Consider the following 18,984-nt stretch of genomic DNA (forward strand, 5'->3'; position numbering starts at 1 on the left):
TTTACTCATATCATATATTATATATATCATTACTGTATTATTTATACAATGCGTATAGAAGAGTATATGAGATGGACACTTGATCCTCGAATAATAATATTTAAACTCATATTTTCACGCATCACCATACTTTTAATTAAAGAAAAGTATCAAAAAATTAAGAAAGTAAAATTCATAATTATAAGTGCACGCAACTACGTATAAGTTCAAATTTTATATGTTTATTCATATTATATATTATATATATCATTATTATATTTTTTATATTATATATTTTATTTTATACAAAAATGAATTTAATTACAAAAGTAATTGAATGACATAAAATAGTAGGTTTTTCTCTCATTTTGTTCAGTTGAATAGTAAAAAAGAAGAAGAAAAAAAGTAAGGGATATTGCAACATTTAATTTTGTCAGACATATGCTAAATAAAAAACATGGGTTGCTACATGTACAACAAAACCCAATCCGTAAGGAAAAGCCCAACCCAACCCCAATCCGTAAGGAAAAGCCCAACCCAACCTAAAGATTGGGTTGGGCTTTCCCTTACGGATTGGGTTTTGTTGTACATGTAGCAACCCATGTTTTTTATTTAGCATATGTCTGACAAAATTAAATGTTGCAATATCCCTTACTTTTTTTCTTCTTCTTTTTTACTATTCAACTGAACAAAATGAGAGAAAAACCTACTATTTTATGTCATTCAATTACTTTTGTAATTAAATTCATTTTTGTATAAAATAAAATATATAATATAAAAAATATAATAATGATATATATAATATATAATATGAATAAACATATAAAATTTGAACTTATACGTAGTTGCGTGCACTTATAATTATGAATTTTACTTTCTTAATTTTTTGATACTTTTCTTTAATTAAAAGTATGGTGATGCGTGAAAATATGAGTTTAAATATTATTGGGTTGGGCTTTTCCTTACGGATTGGGTTTTGTTGTACATATTGTTATCCTTCGGCCAACTTGCTATTGGGCCTATGTATACATTTAAACTTTACCTTACACCAAAAATAAAAAATTAAAAAAAAAGTTTACTTTCAAAGCGCTACAAGTTAAGAGAGTTTTAATGTCTTAAAAAAAAAAAAAAAAAAAAAAAAGTGATGTAGTTTATGCAAGAAAATAATGCAATTTGACATACAAATACAAAAAGAATGTCAACGACACCACAATTTTTTTTTTTTTTTTTTTCACGATACCACATTTTCACCATCTGGTTTTTATGTCAAACTTTGGTTTTCTTACACGGTTTTAAGTCAAACTTTGATTTTCTTGCACAAAATGCAAAATGTAAGAACTTCAACTTGAAAATTTCCCCTAAAAATTGTTCCTTTTAATCAGAATTATGATTTTAAAATAAAATTAATTCTTTCTAGAACAACCAATTAGTAAAAGTCAATGAGATATTTTTTTTCTTCAATTTTTTTATTATTTTTTTCTAATAGGCAAGACAGACACTCTTAACTCGCACACACAATTATACCGATGAAAACTTGACCACTCAACCTCCTTATACGCCACCGAAGGATGCAATATCACTTGATTAAATGCACAAGGGTGGCCTTTAGTTCTAAGTTTTGGCAATCTATTAAAAATACTTGTCCGAAATTTTTCTGAAAATGACTTCCTCTTTAGATATTTGTTGTGAATGCATCTTGCTTGCAACGGTGCACCTTAGGAAAAAGACTGAAAATTATCTTTAGAACATAATATTAAATGCTAGATTCTATCCAAGTTCAGATCTAAAGAGGAAGTCATATTACAATTGATCTAAACCAAATAGTTTGGAGCGAACGCAATTCATATTTCTAATAATATATATGCATTTTTGAGTTAGAAAGAGTATTACACCGAGTGGTTTACCATATCCACGAATTTGAAATGTTGTTACTAGTAGTTGGAGACCATTGTATCCTGAAAGACAATCATTGTGGAGTCCGTCAACACTATATGGGGGAGTAAATTGTCTTTAAAACATAATATTAAATACTAGATTCTGTCCAAGTTCTTTATTTATTATTATTTATTTTATTGATTTATTTTGCTTGATAAATTAATTATTTAATAAATTATTTTTTAGCATATTTTAATTATCTCACGACATATTAGTATAAGGTTTGTTATATGTTAAGTGTCATATAAGCATATATTTTCTAACATATTTTTATAAGGTTTGTTATATGTTAAGTGCTATATGAAGCATATATTTTTTAACATATTTCAGTTTATATAAATGAAAATTTTCTTGTGTGTTTTTTATTTATTTATTTTTAATGAGGCCATGAAAAGTTTTACCACGGATTTGCAATTTTACATAATGCGGTAAAAGAAATGGAGAGAAAAATCCTCTGCAAGGCACCTCTCACTGGAGGCTGTCCATGGTGGGGTAAACTGATGACATGGTTGTCAGTAAAAAAGGTATTTACTTGGCTGTATATATATGCCTATGTATCTGTTATTTATACAAAAAATTTATACGAATTTCTTCTATATACAAAATGAAGTTCAATTTCTTTAGTTCACCGTAAGAGAGAGAGAGGAGAAAGAGAGACTCATATCATCTGAGAGCATCTCCAATGCTAAAATGTCAAATTCGGATGTCAAATTTATATTTTGACAGTGTTACAGTGTCAAAATGTTATATTTTAGCAATAGTGCTCCAACGATGAAAATGCTATTTTTTAACAGAATTACTATTCTTTTTCAACTACCATTCCTACCATTCATATTTGCATCAGTAATGTTAATATTAGGCACATTATTAAAAAGAAACTAAAATTAAACTTAATTAAAAAGAATCAAAAATCTAAAATATCTCGTCAAAAAAGGACCCAAAAATATATATATATATGTATAAATTTATATATTTGATTATATTATTATATAATTTTTTTTATATATAATTCTTTTTTCTTTTTAGGAAATTTATATATATTATCAATATATATATGTATATTATATATATTTGATTATATATATATATATATATATATATATATATATTTAGGGCAAATCATTTCAGCCTCCCCAATCGCCTCCATCTCTACTCTCGTTAGAACTTGCCCCCTCTCTCTCTCTCTCTCTGCAAATGCGAACTACAAAATCCACTTGCCCTCTCTCTCTCTCTCTCTCTCTCTCTCTGCAACTGCAAACTACAAAATCTACAAGAATTTCAATTTATCTATCTGTCTACAAGAATCCAAAATTCAAAACCTATTACCTATATCAAAACCCATATCATCTCTCTCTGCTTACTCTCTGTATATCAAATTTCAGAACTTCCCTCTCTCACACACATTTGTGTGAAAAGCAGCTTTTGAATCTCTGAAGTTGGATTATGAGAATTAGTGTTGTTTAATAGCAACGATGGGAAAGGGGAAGAGCGAGAGGCAATTGGTGGTTTGAATCTCTCTCTCTCTCTGTTGCCCTGTGATGGAAATAGGATTCAGTCCGTTGCTTTCTGTGGCCCCAGCCCATATAGCAATTGCTATATATTTTGAAAGTAACAGCCCAAATAGCATTGCATTGGAGAGCCCATTTTGAAGTCCAAATAGCATTGCATTGGAGAGCCCATTTTGAAGCCCATCTATTATATTTTGAATTAACAGTCCAAATAGCAGTCCCATTGGAGCTGCTCTCAGGCTAAAGGTTGAGACTCATCCCATCTTCCTGTAGCAAAAGAGAAAAAGAAAAAGGCAAAATCAAAACCCTAAAACAATTTTACGAATTTCTTTCACCAGAAAACAAAATCTTTATCTCCTGATCTCTCACACACATATACACATCATGTACGCATAGATGCTGATAGTATCTTGGATCGGAAATCATCGGACCTAATCAATCCACTTTTAGATTGATCAAAACGTTTGATTATATATCCATTTATATATGTTTGTATGTTGTGAAATGGAGGTGAGGGTATTTTGTGGTGTTGATTAAAGGGAGGTGCAGTTCTTCTGGATCTGGAACCCTAAAACATCAGCTTGGAAATCGATAAGCATTAGCTGAAGGTAAGTGTTCGTAGTTGTGATTTTGATTACAAGATCCCCAGATCTGTATCACAAAACCTTGATTTTTTCAGTCTTTTTGAGACTAGTCTTCTGTTTGGACTTAATATGACCTAAAGGACCGTCGATTTAGGGTTTATGTTGAAGATTTAACTGCTGATTTCAGCTTAATAATAATTATAATAATATAATGAACAGGTCCTGTGGACTGTAATTTTTGTAGCGAACTTTGATTGAAAATTTTGGGTCTGAAGAAGTAAAGTAAAAAGTGAATGGAATCAGAGGATGATGAAGGAAGAAGGAAGAAGAAGAGAACAGAAGTTGAAGAAGAAGGTAGACGAAGAGAACAGAGAAGGAAAAAGTTAATTGGGTAGGTAAAAAAATAATATTGTATATAATTTTTGTATACGTTATTTTACATAGTAAAACAAAATTGAGTTAAGTAACTTTATTAACTTAAACAAGACAAATATGAATGAGATGACTTCATCACAGCCATTAAATCCTCCATGAACATGAAGAGGTTGTTTCCCCAAGGGGGTGTGATGCATGTGTAAACCTCTGATCATTTTTCCTTGGAAGTCAAATTTCACTTTTTCGTTCTTGTGTAGAAACATTGATTGCAATTAAAAGAATTAATTTCTAAAATTATCTCCTAACTTCTTCTTTTTTCATCTATCACTCTTTAAATTCCTTTAACTCCTTTGAAAAAGTAAAATTTATATGCTTCAATTACGCATTAATTCTTTTTCTTTCAAAGTTATGTTTTTCTTTTTCTTTTTCTCTTTTTCTTCTATTTTTAAAAAAATCTTCTACTCTTTTTTTTTTTTTTTAACACTACACACGCTGGCTCTACCCATGGTTACTTGTACTTTGGATATTGACGAGGATGTAGCGGATTTGGTAGAGAATGTTACAAGAATGATTCTTTCGGATGGCAATTAAAAGAAGTCCAGAAGGTCTTGAAGCCTATAAGAATAGGTAAATATCACCATCTCACAATTTAAACTTAACGAATTTAAGAATTTACGCAAATTTGATAAATGAAACTCATATCTTAAATAAAAAAGTTTTTATTTTTTAAAAAATGAACAACCATTTCTAGTTCGAGGCTTCAAAGGGAAGCTCCCAAATGAATGGACTATGGCTTGATAGAAAAATTATAGTGCGGATTGTGAGCTGATTATTAAATAAAAGAGATGATTTATGCAAACCTTTCAACCTTACGGATCCGGGCAGATTCTCAATTGATTTATATGGGTCAAAATCGGATTATTAATCAAAACCGCATATTTAACGGCCCAACCCATTCCTCACATTAAGCCCTAGAAAGAGTCCTCCAAAAAAGTCCAATGATCCTCGTGACCCAAATCCCTCTTTTTTACTAATCAATATACATTAGGGGTGTAACTTGGGCTGGCCCAACCTAACTCAACCTAACCTAACCTCAATCCGAAATCGGGTTGGGTTGGGTCAACCCGAATTGTACTAAACATGGATTGGGTTATAACTCGGACCAAATATGTTTGGACGGGTCGGAGCGGGTTCACGGTTGATTTTTATTTTTTATATATATATATATATGCTAAAATATATTTAAAAAATAAAAAAGAGAGATGAATTTTGTTTTACAGATTGCACTCCACCTGTCTAATCTTTTAAGTAGAGTGACAGGTTATTCATAAGCCATTTCTGCAATAATTGCAACATTTTTTTTTATCAATCTCAGTGGAGACTTACAAAAATAAAGTTTAAATTTTGAATGCAACTTCCAAAAAGATTGTCCAAAAACGATTCTACAAGGTGAAAGTGATGTAATTAAAATTAATATATATGTACAAATAGTATATATTATAATTTGACTAAAAGATAAAGTAAACACATCAACATAGTTAAACCCAACCCCATCGCTTACACAGTTACACTCCTCAGTCTATTCTTTTATATATATATATCTACACACCTGTGTCTTCAATCTAGCAAAATGGCCACTCAGACCCATTCACTCCATTCTCTATTCACTTCCGTCCCACTCACCTATAAAAGCTCACGTTCATCAATCCCACTCTTGAAGTTGAAACCAAACACTCTGATTATCGCCGGAAAATCTGACCCACGAATCTCTAGCCGCAAGCTACGCGCCGTCGTCAGCGGGGGCCCAGCCGGATCCTCCGCGGCTGAAACCCTTGCCGCGGCAGGGATCGAGACCTTCCTCTTCGAGCGCAGCCCCAACAGCGCCAAGCCCTGCGGCGGCGCCATACCTCTCTGTATGCTCGACGAGTTCTCCATCCCGCCGGAGCTCATTGACCGGAAAGTGACCCAGATGAAGATCATCTCCCCCTCCAATCTCACCGTCGATTTCGGCAAAACCCTAAAGCCCCACGAGTTCATCTCCATGCTCCGCCGTGAAGTACTAGATTCCTACCTCCGCTCTCGCGCCGAATCCAACTGCGCAAGCATCATCAAAGCCCTCGTCGTGAAGTACTAAGTTAGGGTTTGTCACTTCGTGTTTATGGTGGTTTATTATTATTATTATTATTATTTTTTTATGAAATGTTTAATTTGGGCTTTCGGGTTGGGTTCGGGTTGAACCCAGCCCAAACCGAATAAGGTTGGGTTTTCAAAACTCAACCCGACTTAAACCTGAATTGTGAATTTATATGTCCAGATTTTAAAATTTATGGCCTGAACTCGGGTTGGGCTGGGCTAGCCCGCCCAAGTTACACCCCTAATATACATTAGTAAAGTATTTTTAAACTTTAAAAAATAACTTACCCCTTTAAATTTCAATAAGTTCTTATGAGATAAGACCTGGTGAAACTAAGGTCGATTTGTAATTTGGAAAACAGTTTTTTATTCTCATAAAACTGAAAGTAGAAAACTGTATAAAAAAATTCTATTTAGTTCAGTTTTTTGAAAATTCGGTTATAAAAAGACCTGTTTTCAGATAACTATTTTTTATTGTTCTCTGAAAACTGTTTTATGTTTTCTGAATTCTTAAAAATTATTTTTAGAGTTACAAATCAAGCAAGGCATAAGTGTAACGACCTAAAATGATACCAGTCATAATAAATAAAAAAAATTCGGCATGACCTCTGCTAAAAAATATCCTATCACAACCTGTTGAATTGCATATAAAAAGTAATGGCCTCACTTGGCCTTAAACTAATCTATCCTGTCCCAATGTACAATGCAAATAATATAAAACATTTCCAAAATAACAACATACGTATAAAAAGAGTCTCATTCCTCTAATTCCTTCAAAAACATGGAAGCGTCAGTCCACTACCTAGTCTCATACTCATTTACAAAGAACATACTCTAATTACATCAATGTACAATACATGAAATATAGCTGAAATCAAAAGTATATAATTTAAAACATTATACAAATTATACTAAGTTTTACAGAATAGTCAAGATTTACATTTACAAAATATTAAATTTCTAAAACAAAAATAACAAAATATGAATCTCTAATCCTGTCTAAATTTGTGGTGGATGGTTATCCGCCACCTTCTTTTCGTGTTCTGAAAAATATTAATAATAAAGGGGTGAGCACAATGGCTCAATAGGAGGTGCCTAAGACATACCTCTTGTGACCCAATGAATCCAAACAAGGAATAGGAAAAAGAACCGGGATGATGCCATTTCTGGGAAAAATATAACCACAACATCAACAACAATAATCCAAGTTATAAACGAACCATCTCATGTTATGGAATGCAATGTCACTCTCCATTTCCAAAACCTTTTCCGTCATCATTTTCAAACCATTAGTATAACTCGTCCCATGGCAACTCTATGGCGGCACGAGAGAAAGATTGGTTAACTGTCCCTGACCCATGGCAAATCTATGGCGTCATTTGGGGCTCAGGTAACTCAACCACGTTAGGGAAATCTTTCCAGTTCCCTCTATGCCACACTAACGCCGCAGTCCCTAGGCAACTCCTAGACGATCGGGTTTTTCTCAAACCCTTTCATAAAAAAAAAAAATTTATTTCCCCAAAAGATCATTTATTTCCTTTTCAAATCAAATTTCCCATTTTCTGCCCAATGCCATACATGAATGCATCATGCCTTTCCATGTCATGTCAATATCAATTTCCACATATTTTATATACATCATTCTTGCATACAAAAATAAATAAAATAAAATAATTAACTCAAAAGCTTTAACAAAAATCGAACTCAAATTTATAACATATAACATTTTAGGCATATATGGAATTCAAACTTAGCATCTTTTTTCATATAATTTCAATTAAAACATATTCATAGCATTAATTTATCACATAACAATACAACTAGCATGATTATTACACATAGCCCATATAACCACAAGCAAAATCATATAATTAAGACATGGTCGAGTCAAATAATAGAGAAATAATTCACTAAAATCAAAGATTGTATGCATTAGAGACCCCTACCTCCAAAAATGAGAAAATTCCCAAAATGGGTCCAATTTTTTGAAATCCCTAAGGTGGCCAAAAAGTGTGAATTGCTGGTATCTATGTGTAGATCTCACCGTACTCTCCGATTTGTCACAAATGGCACAAAAAATTTCTCAAAGTTAGAGGAGAAATCAAGCTTTAAAGTTTGAAAAGAAAAGGAAAAAAAAATAAAAGAAAGGAGCGAGAGAGTTACAGACGTGAGGAGAGAGAGATAGCTGATCTGCATAATGGCTTTAAGGCCATAAAAACGAATGAACAGGTTGGTGGGTCTCACTTGCTTTAATAATATCTTATTTTATTTTATTATATACAATGTACATCCACTAAATCCACTACACCACATGTACAAGCACACAACTACATAAAATGCATCAAATAATAATGCATGAAATGAAATGGACCCGATACTCAACCCCTGTGCTTAACAACCTCGACAGCGAGTCCTGCTTGGAACCTCCTAGCCCGAAAAATTGAAAAATGGCAACTAATGCATTTTCAAGAGTCTTGAACTCAAGGAAATGTTTCAATCAACTCTCTGACACACCCAACACATCCCACGGTATCCGGCACACAAAACGAGTAAAGACGAAAATACCCTTGAAAAATTATAAATTTCCAAAAAATGGAAAATAAAGAAAAACAGGAATATTACACTACGCATCTAAGAGAGAGATGTTATACTAAAGATGTATGGTTGTTGTGGCCTCCCATATAGTTGCATCTTTTGGTTTTTGAAAAATATTTCAACAATTGAAGCCAAAAATCAGAAAAATAAAAAGAGTTAAAAATTATTTTACATGTAAAACTGTTTACCATAAAAATATTATATATGTAAAGAAATGATCATAATGTCAAAGTAACAAAGATGAAGTCTTATTCCACCTTGTATCTTCTTTTTTGAAATATTGAGATGCTCCTAGGCTCCTAGTTATAAGGGTGTTTTGAAAACTAGGTAGATCGAAAGTTTGGACCGAATCGGACCGGACTGAATTGGACGGTTTGGGCTAGTTGTATAGCGGTTTGGTCCGATATTGGGCCCAAAATTATAGAAGTGTTATTTTTTAATCCGGTCCTAGTTTAAGGTCCTGTTGGACCGGACCGGCCCGGACCGAACCGTTACTATGTTATATATGTATATCCATACCTTAAATCTAAATCAAGTAAAGTTCTCACATGCTTTCCTAAATTTTTGATTTCTAAAATTATCTTAACTTCTTTTTTTCTTTAAATTCTTTAAATTTCTTTTAAAAAAAGTCAAATTTCCCTTTCTGAATCATATCTCAATTTTCTTTCTTTTTTTCTTTTTAAAATTCTTCTTTTTGCGTGTTATATCAATGGTAGTTGAATTTTTTTTTTTAAAACTTTGCCTCCTCTGAATTAAGTCCATATTGTTGGTTTCTATTGATGTATTATATACTGAGAAAAATAAGAAATTTTGTTTTTAAAAATAAGAAATTTTGTTCGGTTCGGTTCGGTTCGGTTCCATGGGTATTATGGTTCAGTCTGGTTTTAAAAATAGTGGAACCATTATAAATAGTTTTGTCCCAAAAAAAAACTTTCAATTTGATCCAAATCGAACCGTGTGCACCCCTACCTAGCTATACCAATCTTATCAATCACCTCCATCTCTTCTTAAAAGTCAATTACATGCACATCCTCTATTATTGTTTTGAAATGTTGTTGTTGATTTCTTTGATTGAATGATACTGATTTACTCGCTGTTAAACATGTTATCACTCTTTTATTTTTTTAAATTGTTGTCATCAATTTCGTTTATTGAATGATATAAATTGACTCACTATTTTTTCATAAATAGATGTTGTTTGATAATCTAATTTAGTACTACTTAATTTTGAATATTGAAAGTATTTATCCAATTAAAGTTCATTTGATAACGTAATTTATATGACTTAAAAAGGTAAATGCCACTTAAAATGACTCGAAGGACCACGGACTATTAAATTTTAATGACATTTATATCAATAATATTCCTTAAAACGAGGTCACTTCGATGACACCTAGACTTCAACCTCCAAACTAACTACCCCTAGGATTCCAATAGTTACTCTCTCTCTCTTCGTTTTTCTCTTTTAATGCTTTGCTCTAAACCTAGTTTCTTCCCCCTTTCCCCTTTCAACAGCTGATGTATATTCTCTGCACATTCTCTTTCAACAGCTGATGTACATTCTCTGAAACAAGTTCTAGAGCTTGTATGGAAAGCTCATTACAAGGCAGATTTGCGAGATCAAAGTTCAGATGGCAGAACATGTGCACACTTTTATCACACTTTTACGAAAACATGACTACATTTTTATTTATTTATTTTCACTCCTTTAAATAAAAATAGGATACACAATTTCATATATTGTTTGAATTTGTTGTAGAGAAAAATGTTACAAAACGTAATCATACAAATGCCATAGTGATTCTCAATGCTTTAAAAATTAATAGAGAAGTTTGCACTTTGTATTAACAACAAATTTTGAACTACAAATACTAGACCATTTTTTTTTTTTTTTTTTGCTTAAAACGATTTAATAATAAAGTGAAGAGTGATCAAGAGCATGATTTGTTATCTTACTGAAAGTTAATTTCAAAATTATAATAATAAAAAATCTCCGAAAAAAAAATAAAGTTAGCTTTGCAAAATTGTCAATCAAACAAAATTTTCTAACAAATTTTAAAAAAAATTCTTCAAATATTAATGGCTTGTTTATGAGTTTATTGGTAATTAAAGTAGGGTCTTAGGTGAATTAGTTTCTAGGTAAAGTAAGGTCTTAGGTGAATTACTTGCTTGTTCATTAGTTTCTTGGTAAAGTAGGGTCTTAGGTGAATTACTTGCTTCTCCAAATTGAGAACATACTGAGATAGTTAGAACAAGAGAAATTAAATACTTCATAAAGGTGCCAACAGTCCTAAAGATATCTATATACTCTATTTTGTATGGATTATACGAAATATGTGAAGTATATTCGAGGTAAATACATATTTATTCTCTAGTTTCAGCTCATGAAATCATAAAAAAATTACAATCCAAATCCGAATTTTTACCAATAAAAATGCTTCTCAAAAGTCAAGTCTTACAACTATTTATAGCAGATTTTAAATAAAATCTTATTAAAATAACTAGTAAATGATCCTAAAAAATTAGATAAATTACACTCACACCCGTACTCACTAAAATTTGTCTTTATCATGCATGATGGTTAAGATTGGACCTAACTACACGGCCTTAACATGAAATTACAATGACCCCTTGGCAATTACTTTCGGTTAGAATGGTCAATATATATATATATATATATATATATAGTAATGATTAATTTGTCCTTTCCCATGACAGTACACTACCATGGCGGTATCTATTTGTATTACATTTTTAATTTAAATTTAAATTTAAAATTTATTTCATTATATTACTATATATAAATTAAATTTTCATATCATGATTTACAATGAATTTATATATATATATATATATATATTGATACGGAATATTAATAAACAAGTAAAAAAAAGTCTAGAATATTAAATACCAGTATTTATTTATTTATTTATTTATTGCTGCTTAAAAAGAATTAATAATAAAGTGAAGAGTGATCAATTGAGATCACAATTAATAAAAAGAGAAGAAAGTTAAATGAATAAATATATGAGAATGAATAAATTCGTTGGATCACAATCATTTCCTTAGTTCATATTTTATAAAGCCTTTAAATTAGGTAAAAGTGCAGTGCAATAAAACGTCCGATGTTTTACCAAATATAAATTCAATACCCTCTTGTGATATGAAAGTTAAATAAGTAAGTCGGTGTAATTTTATAAGTGAGCAACTTATACCTCCACATTTTACCTCTATCAACTTTTTGTCGGATGTCATCGTATATTTATCAAATAAATCTATATAATTTACTTTTTTTAAAAAATAAAAATAAAAGATTAAAAAATTCTTTACAATTGATGCATTATAGGATGCTAAATTGACAAAGTATGTAACCCTAATTGGCTAAGTAGTCGTACCCGTTACATAGACACGTGTACATGTGACACAATTACATCACAATCATTGCCATCACACTTCACTACATCAATTAAAATCTTGGATCAGACAAAAAAATTCAAAAAAATAAAAAGAAAAATTTCTTGGGGCAGACAAATTCGACACCATTTCACAATTTTTTTTTTTTTTTGTTCGGCAGGTCACCATTTTACAATCTTGTGGCTCACCCATCCCAACCCCAAACCACCATATATTAATATCCTCTACACCCACCGTCCACTGCATTATTAACGCCTTGACTTGAAACAAGACATGGTGCAATATTCATGCACGCGTTTGAAAATTTAGGGGTTTGAATTTTTTTAGAATCGTCTAATGAAACGTCTTTGAAAATTTATACAATTTTTACGATTTAATTATTCTATTTATAAAAAAATATGCAAAAACAAATAATATTTATACCGCGTTCAGTGATGACATAAACCAAAACAAAAAACATAAGATTTAAAAAACAAAATACAATAAATGTCACAAATTCATGAGAAATTCTCTCAAAATAGTCTAACTCGGTTAAGAAGTTCCAATATCATACAGTTAGTCATTCACTATTTAATATTTATACGAACTTTGTGTTTGGGCAAAAAGACATTTAATTTTAAAAGGTTCTTACCTTTTATTCTCAAATTTAAACATCAATTAATTAGTAATTAATTAGTGCATACCCATTTTTAATGTTTTCCAACCCAATTTGGTGGTTTCGAGGATACTCATGTATCCATGTGGATTAATTTCGACCCCAAAACACACACTCATGTGTTTGGATAATAAGTGTGTTTGTTTTAAATTTTAAAATAAAAAATAAATAAAATAAAATTAAGGATTAGGTTGTTCTTATTGACTCGATCGGTTGAGAGAGATTATAGGTAATATATATTGTGGGAGTGGCAAAATTCTACAAGGCTTACTAACAAAACTCGAACACGATACGAAATTAACAAATTTGGGTTGATCTTAATTTTGGTCGTGTCAACATATTTGGAACTCAACTCGTTTAACTCATCTAATGAATCGTGTCAGGTCAATTCATAACCAATTTCAACCCAATTACTATGAATATTTCTATGATTTTCATATAAATTCAATATGGCTGCTGTATTTGGACTTTTTTGTGATTGTATTATCCAAATTATTCTTATTTTCATAAATTTTGTTTTTTATTATCTCAAATTTTTCATTGTATTTTTACTTTTTATACTTCAATTAAGGCCATGTTCATATTAAGAATTGTTGACATAATTATTAACCGAGTCTTTTTTTTAATTGACCTATTTAATATAATACTCATAAATCAACACAATACATGTGAACACAAATTACAAAGGATACATGCGAACACAAATTACTGCTCCGTTGTGAACACAACACGCACACCATTTTGTATAGCAATAGCTGCGAACACCAATTTCTATGAAAAATTATTACGTGGTTCGATGAAATAATTTCGCCATTTTGTATTAGTAAAGTTCTCCCAATTCATTGAGTCACATTTATCACTCATTCACCCAACCATCCTGGCCCTATTAACACCTATTAGTCATGCATGTGCATTCACTAAATTATAATTTAATTTGATAATCTATCTTAGTTGAAGGAAGTTATTGCAGAGAAGATAAGACTTCATTTGTTTGGTACAGACGTGAAATAAATGGATGAGTTATCATTTTTACATCATAAATTTTCAATTCTATAAATATGAATGGGAAAAGGGTTGAAAAATTTAAATGAGCCGATTGTAGTGATGAGATGGTATCACCAACTTATTAAATACTGTTATATAGTGATAGGATTCTCTAAAATTATTAAAATTTACTTATGTGACATGATACAATTTGTTATTGGTTGATGACACAGGTAACAAAGTATTAAAGGTGTAAGGAAGTTTTTCTCTGAAAGAGGAAAAAAAAGAAATAAGGTTGTTATAAAATTTTAAAATTACAATAAAATAGGATATTACATTATTCTCTCTCCTTCTCCTAACAAATAAAATGGGGTATTACATTATTCTCTTCTCTTCTCTTCTCTTCCATCTAACTAAATAAATAAAATAAATAAGATAACATTATTCTTCTCTTAAGATTATCTCATCCATCGAATTTTCTTCCTTCTAACCAAATTGAATATTAATTCCCGATATGAGAAGTGCTAATTGCAGTCGCGCTTGCGACTACCCTTCCACAGTCGCGCTTTTTATTGGTCACAATACTTATATGTTCATTTATGAGATATTCCTTACCTTTATGGAAATTTAAAATATAAAATTTTAAGACAAAATTGCCCTTTAACCTTTTCTTATCTCTCTCCTTTTATTCCCCTCCTCAGGCATATATATATATATATATATATATATATATATATATATATATAACATTCTAGATTGCCAAAAAAAAGGGGAATATATTATTTACTTTCTTTTTGGATTTGTCAAAATAAGTAACATTACGAGAATTGATTATTTTATTTCTTTTTTTAAAATTATATTTTAACTATACATATACGGCTCTAAAATGATATAAAAAAACTTATACGTATATATAGTGATATATATATTACATATGCTATATATATAATGTACATCAATTAAGAGAGGAGAGAAAAAAAAAAAAAAATTATATGAATTATGATTATAGAAATTGAACCTGAATTCATATATAGTGCATATATATATAGATAGTTAAAATATAATAAAAAAGGAAATAAAATAATCCATTCCCATAATATTATTTGTTTTGTCGATATATATATATATATATATATATTGACAATCTAAAATGTTATTGATATAAGAAATAAAACTACGGAGATGAAAATAAAAGGAGAGTGATAAGAAAAGGTTAAAGGACTATTTTGTCTTAAAAATTTATATTTTTAATTTTTATAGAGGCAGAAGATATCTCATAAATAAATGCATAATTATAAAAATTATGACTAATAAAAAGCCTGACTGTGGAAGGACAGTCGGGACGCAGTTACCCTTCCTCTTTCGAGTATTGCTTGATAAAAGGTGAGCCATTTTTTATTTTGTTTTAATCTTAATTGCTTTCGGTTTATAACACGTGTCTCTCATTTTCGTGTATTATAGATATACAGCAAAAGATCATTTTCGTGTATTATAGATATACAGCAAGCAAGAGATTATTGTCAATTTGTCGTGCATTAATTATATATATATATATACACACCAACAAACACAAAAAAATAATTAACTATTGAACCAATAGGTATCATTTGGCTACAAAATTCTTTGCTTGGTTGACGCATCGTCTTATCTCTCACAAGAAATGTAAGTCCTATCAATTCGTGTGAGTGTGTGGGTCCCAACCGCTTGAGAAATAATTATTCTATTTTGATTACGTAGTTTATCCATTCATTAATCAAATTGTTTTTTTATTTCAGTACGAAGGAGCAGCAAGCCAAGGTGGCAGAGTACCAAGTATATGGGATACTTTCACACACAGATACCCTGGTCTCTTCTCTCTCTCCACTTTTACCACCATATCCGTAAACATATTGGATTTGGACTCTTGCAATCCGAATCCGATTATTTATTGGGATGAATAATTAATTAATAAATTTATATTCGATTTGTTATTAATTAATCAAATATCTGAACCCCATTAATCTTTTGTTGTTGTTGTTTATTTTCTTTTTCATTTTTTATTTTTTATAAAGAAATTAAAGTTATGAGAGATACCCACAATTTTTAAAAAGAATATAAAGGAGGGATAAAAGAAGACAAATAAAATATGAAAGGAAGAAAAAAAGAATAATAAATTCGAAAATTCGATTCATTAACAAATTTTTAAATTCGAAAGTAGGATGACAACCAAGTGTTGTGTGAGTTAAGGTATTGGCTTTATCATGTGGCGGTGCTCACATCCCACTCACGTATTTTCTATGCAGCATCCTTCGAATTGGGAGGATCTATCATTACTCGTTTTGTTAAATAAAAAACACTTATTTATCAAAATAAAATAAAAAATACTTGAGAGAGAGAGAGGAAGAAGAGAAAATCATTATAAAATCATTTTGACAGCATGTAAATATTACTATATATTATAGTATTAATAATATATGTTTAACATATTGTATAATATATTATGCCGGATTGGATTATGTGTCGGATGGGATTGATCTTAATTTGTATTTTCGATTTGTTTAGTTAATTGATTATTAAATTCGGATTAAATCTTCAATTTATTTTTAAATTATTAAGTCAAATTTAAATCAAATTCAGATGAAAATTCGATATTACCACATATAAACATGTGTGTTCTTTTGTTAAAAATGTTTTATTCTTAGACATGTTTTTATGGTGCAATGACAACAGGTAAGATAAAAGATGGTACTAATGGAAACGAGGCAGCTGATTCTTACCATCAGTACAAGGTTTTTGCTCAAACTTTGTGTAACCCAATTTGACATCACGTGTGTCTCATTTAGGCAATTAATTAATCAATCACTTTTTAGGAGTCCAAATATATTTATTAGACCACTTAACTCTAAACCACAATATTGTAAGATTTAGTGGGAGCTTTCTTAACCACGTTGTAGGAGGATGTGAAGATCATGACGAAAATTGGTCTAGATGCTTGTCGATTCTCAATCTCATGGTTTAGAGTATTGCCAAGTAAGTTCTATTTTTACCATCCTTTGCATTCATATTTGGAATTTCATTAAATATACCAAGCAACCAGAAATATAAAATTATACTTAATACCAGAAATATGTATTGTCCGATAATTCATTAATTCAATACCTATTTATGAGTAATGTAATTTCAATATCATTTAAAATGTGGCATAATCTTAAGTGACAGTGATTTCATGTATCACTTAATGATGAACACTTAATATTTAAAAATATATTTTAAAAAATCTCAAATTTTATTTTTTTTCAAAAATTATCTCAAATTTTATTACTCCTAAAAAATTTTGACACTTAAAATTCAATTATTAAAATTTTTAACAATTAATTTTCAGTTTATCACTTTAAATTTCGAAATGGGATTTTGAAACAAGAGAATATTGATTATTGTTGATGGGATGGAAACCAACAATAAAAAAATGTTGGCACCTTTTGTCGTTGCACTGCCATTTGATAGTGTTATCATAAGCATTTAATACAAATTTGTGAAAGAAAAATTACAATGTATTTATTGCAAATGGCTACTGTCTTAACATTCACAACTGCTTTTGTGCGGTATATAGTGATGGTATGTCATAGTGTAATTTTCATCCGAATTTGCACGCCTTTGTTGCAGTCAGGCCACTCTGGCATCATATTAAGGATTAAATTTGATTCTAATACCAGTTATAATGGGTAAATACTTACTCATTTATTCAAAAACTTAAGTAATTGGTAGTATTTACATACCCACCAATTTATACTCCTTTCACTTTTTATCTGAATTCCGATGTGGGACAAATATCCCTTATAACATATAGCCTCAGAATTCATTTGTGATTGCATCAGCGACTAATCATCCTTTGATTAAAAGTAAGAGTGGCAAATTATGACATGACACGACAACACGACACGAGTTTAAAGGGTTTGGGTTTCGCATAAATTGGTTTGGGTCATAAAAGAATCGACACGATTAACCCATTTACTTAACCGTGTTGGGTTAGGGTTGAGGGGTTCAACCCGTGTAACCTATTTATGACATATTTAACTCAACATGTTATAATCGTGAATATGACTTTTGTAATATGTTACTTGTTTAAACCCAATTACTATAGATAGTTAAGTTATTTCAACATAAATCTTATTTATGCCTTATAATTTTTCTTTTTATTTTGAATATTTGGGTTAATTATGACAATTTTTTTCTATTATTTAATATTTGATTAAATATTAAATGTCTCGTTTGGATAAACAGGTTATTAAACGAATTAACACGTTTACCTGTTTAATAAACGGGTTGGGTTAGTGTTGAAGATTCTTGACACGATTATTAAATGGGTTGGATTTGAATTTACCAATTTAGTATAATACCCTTAAATCGATACGACATGAACATGACCCACGAACACGAATTGTCACCCCTAATTAGAAGGTTAATATTTTGATTTTTTGATTCTAATTAATTTGTTCTTTTTTATAAATATTGCAATTATAAGCTGGAAGGCTACCTGGAGGTGTGAACAAGGAAGGAATCGACTACTATAATAATCTCATAGATGAGCTCCTAGCTAATGGTTATGTTACAACCTCAACTTTTTTTTTCTTTCTTTTTCCAACCTTTTTTTTATTAATTAGTCACTCAAAATGCTAATGCTACCATATATATATATATATATATAATTTCAGATATAAAGCCCTATGTCACCATATTTCACTGGGATCTTCCTCAAGCCTTAGAAGATGAGTATGGTGGCTTCTTAAGTGGTCGAATTATGTAAGTGGCTGATTTTCATCTTTTGATCCTTTTGTTTGGTTGA

At 30.3% G+C, this 18,984-nt stretch overlaps 1 protein-coding gene across 1 annotated transcript; it reads left to right on the forward strand.

The window, feature by feature from the left end:
• The first annotated feature begins 6,011 nt into the window (after window positions 1-6,011).
• LOC132301229 (geranylgeranyl diphosphate reductase, chloroplastic-like) lies at window positions 6,012-18,945 on the forward strand. The gene is made up of 6 exons (XM_059798502.1): window positions 6,012-6,508; window positions 15,938-16,007; window positions 16,844-16,930; window positions 17,096-17,171; window positions 18,664-18,741; window positions 18,854-18,945. The coding sequence occupies exons 1-6, from the start codon at window positions 6,012-6,014 to the stop codon at window positions 18,943-18,945; spliced, it is 900 nt and encodes a 299-aa protein (XP_059654485.1).
• The last annotated feature ends 39 nt before the right edge of the window (window positions 18,946-18,984 follow it).

The sequence above is a fragment of the Cornus florida genome, unplaced genomic scaffold (genome assembly GCF_030987335.1).
Source record: "Cornus florida cultivar Cherokee Brave unplaced genomic scaffold, ASM3098733v1 CherokeeBrave_3.0.0_Hap2_Chr03, whole genome shotgun sequence".
Lineage (NCBI taxonomy): Eukaryota > Viridiplantae > Streptophyta > Magnoliopsida > Cornales > Cornaceae > Cornus > Cornus florida.

Coding starts and splice junctions, on each gene's coding strand:
- LOC132301229 (XM_059798502.1), top strand. CDS start 6,012: ATGGCCACTCAGACCCATTCACTCCATTCTCTATTCACTTCCGTCCCA. Junction 16,008..16,843: donor TTTCACACACAGATACCCTG/GTCTCTTCTCTC, acceptor TTTTATTCTTAG/ACATGTTTTTATGGTGCAAT. Junction 17,172..18,663: donor ATGGTTTAGAGTATTGCCAA/GTAAGTTCTATT, acceptor TGCAATTATAAG/CTGGAAGGCTACCTGGAGGT.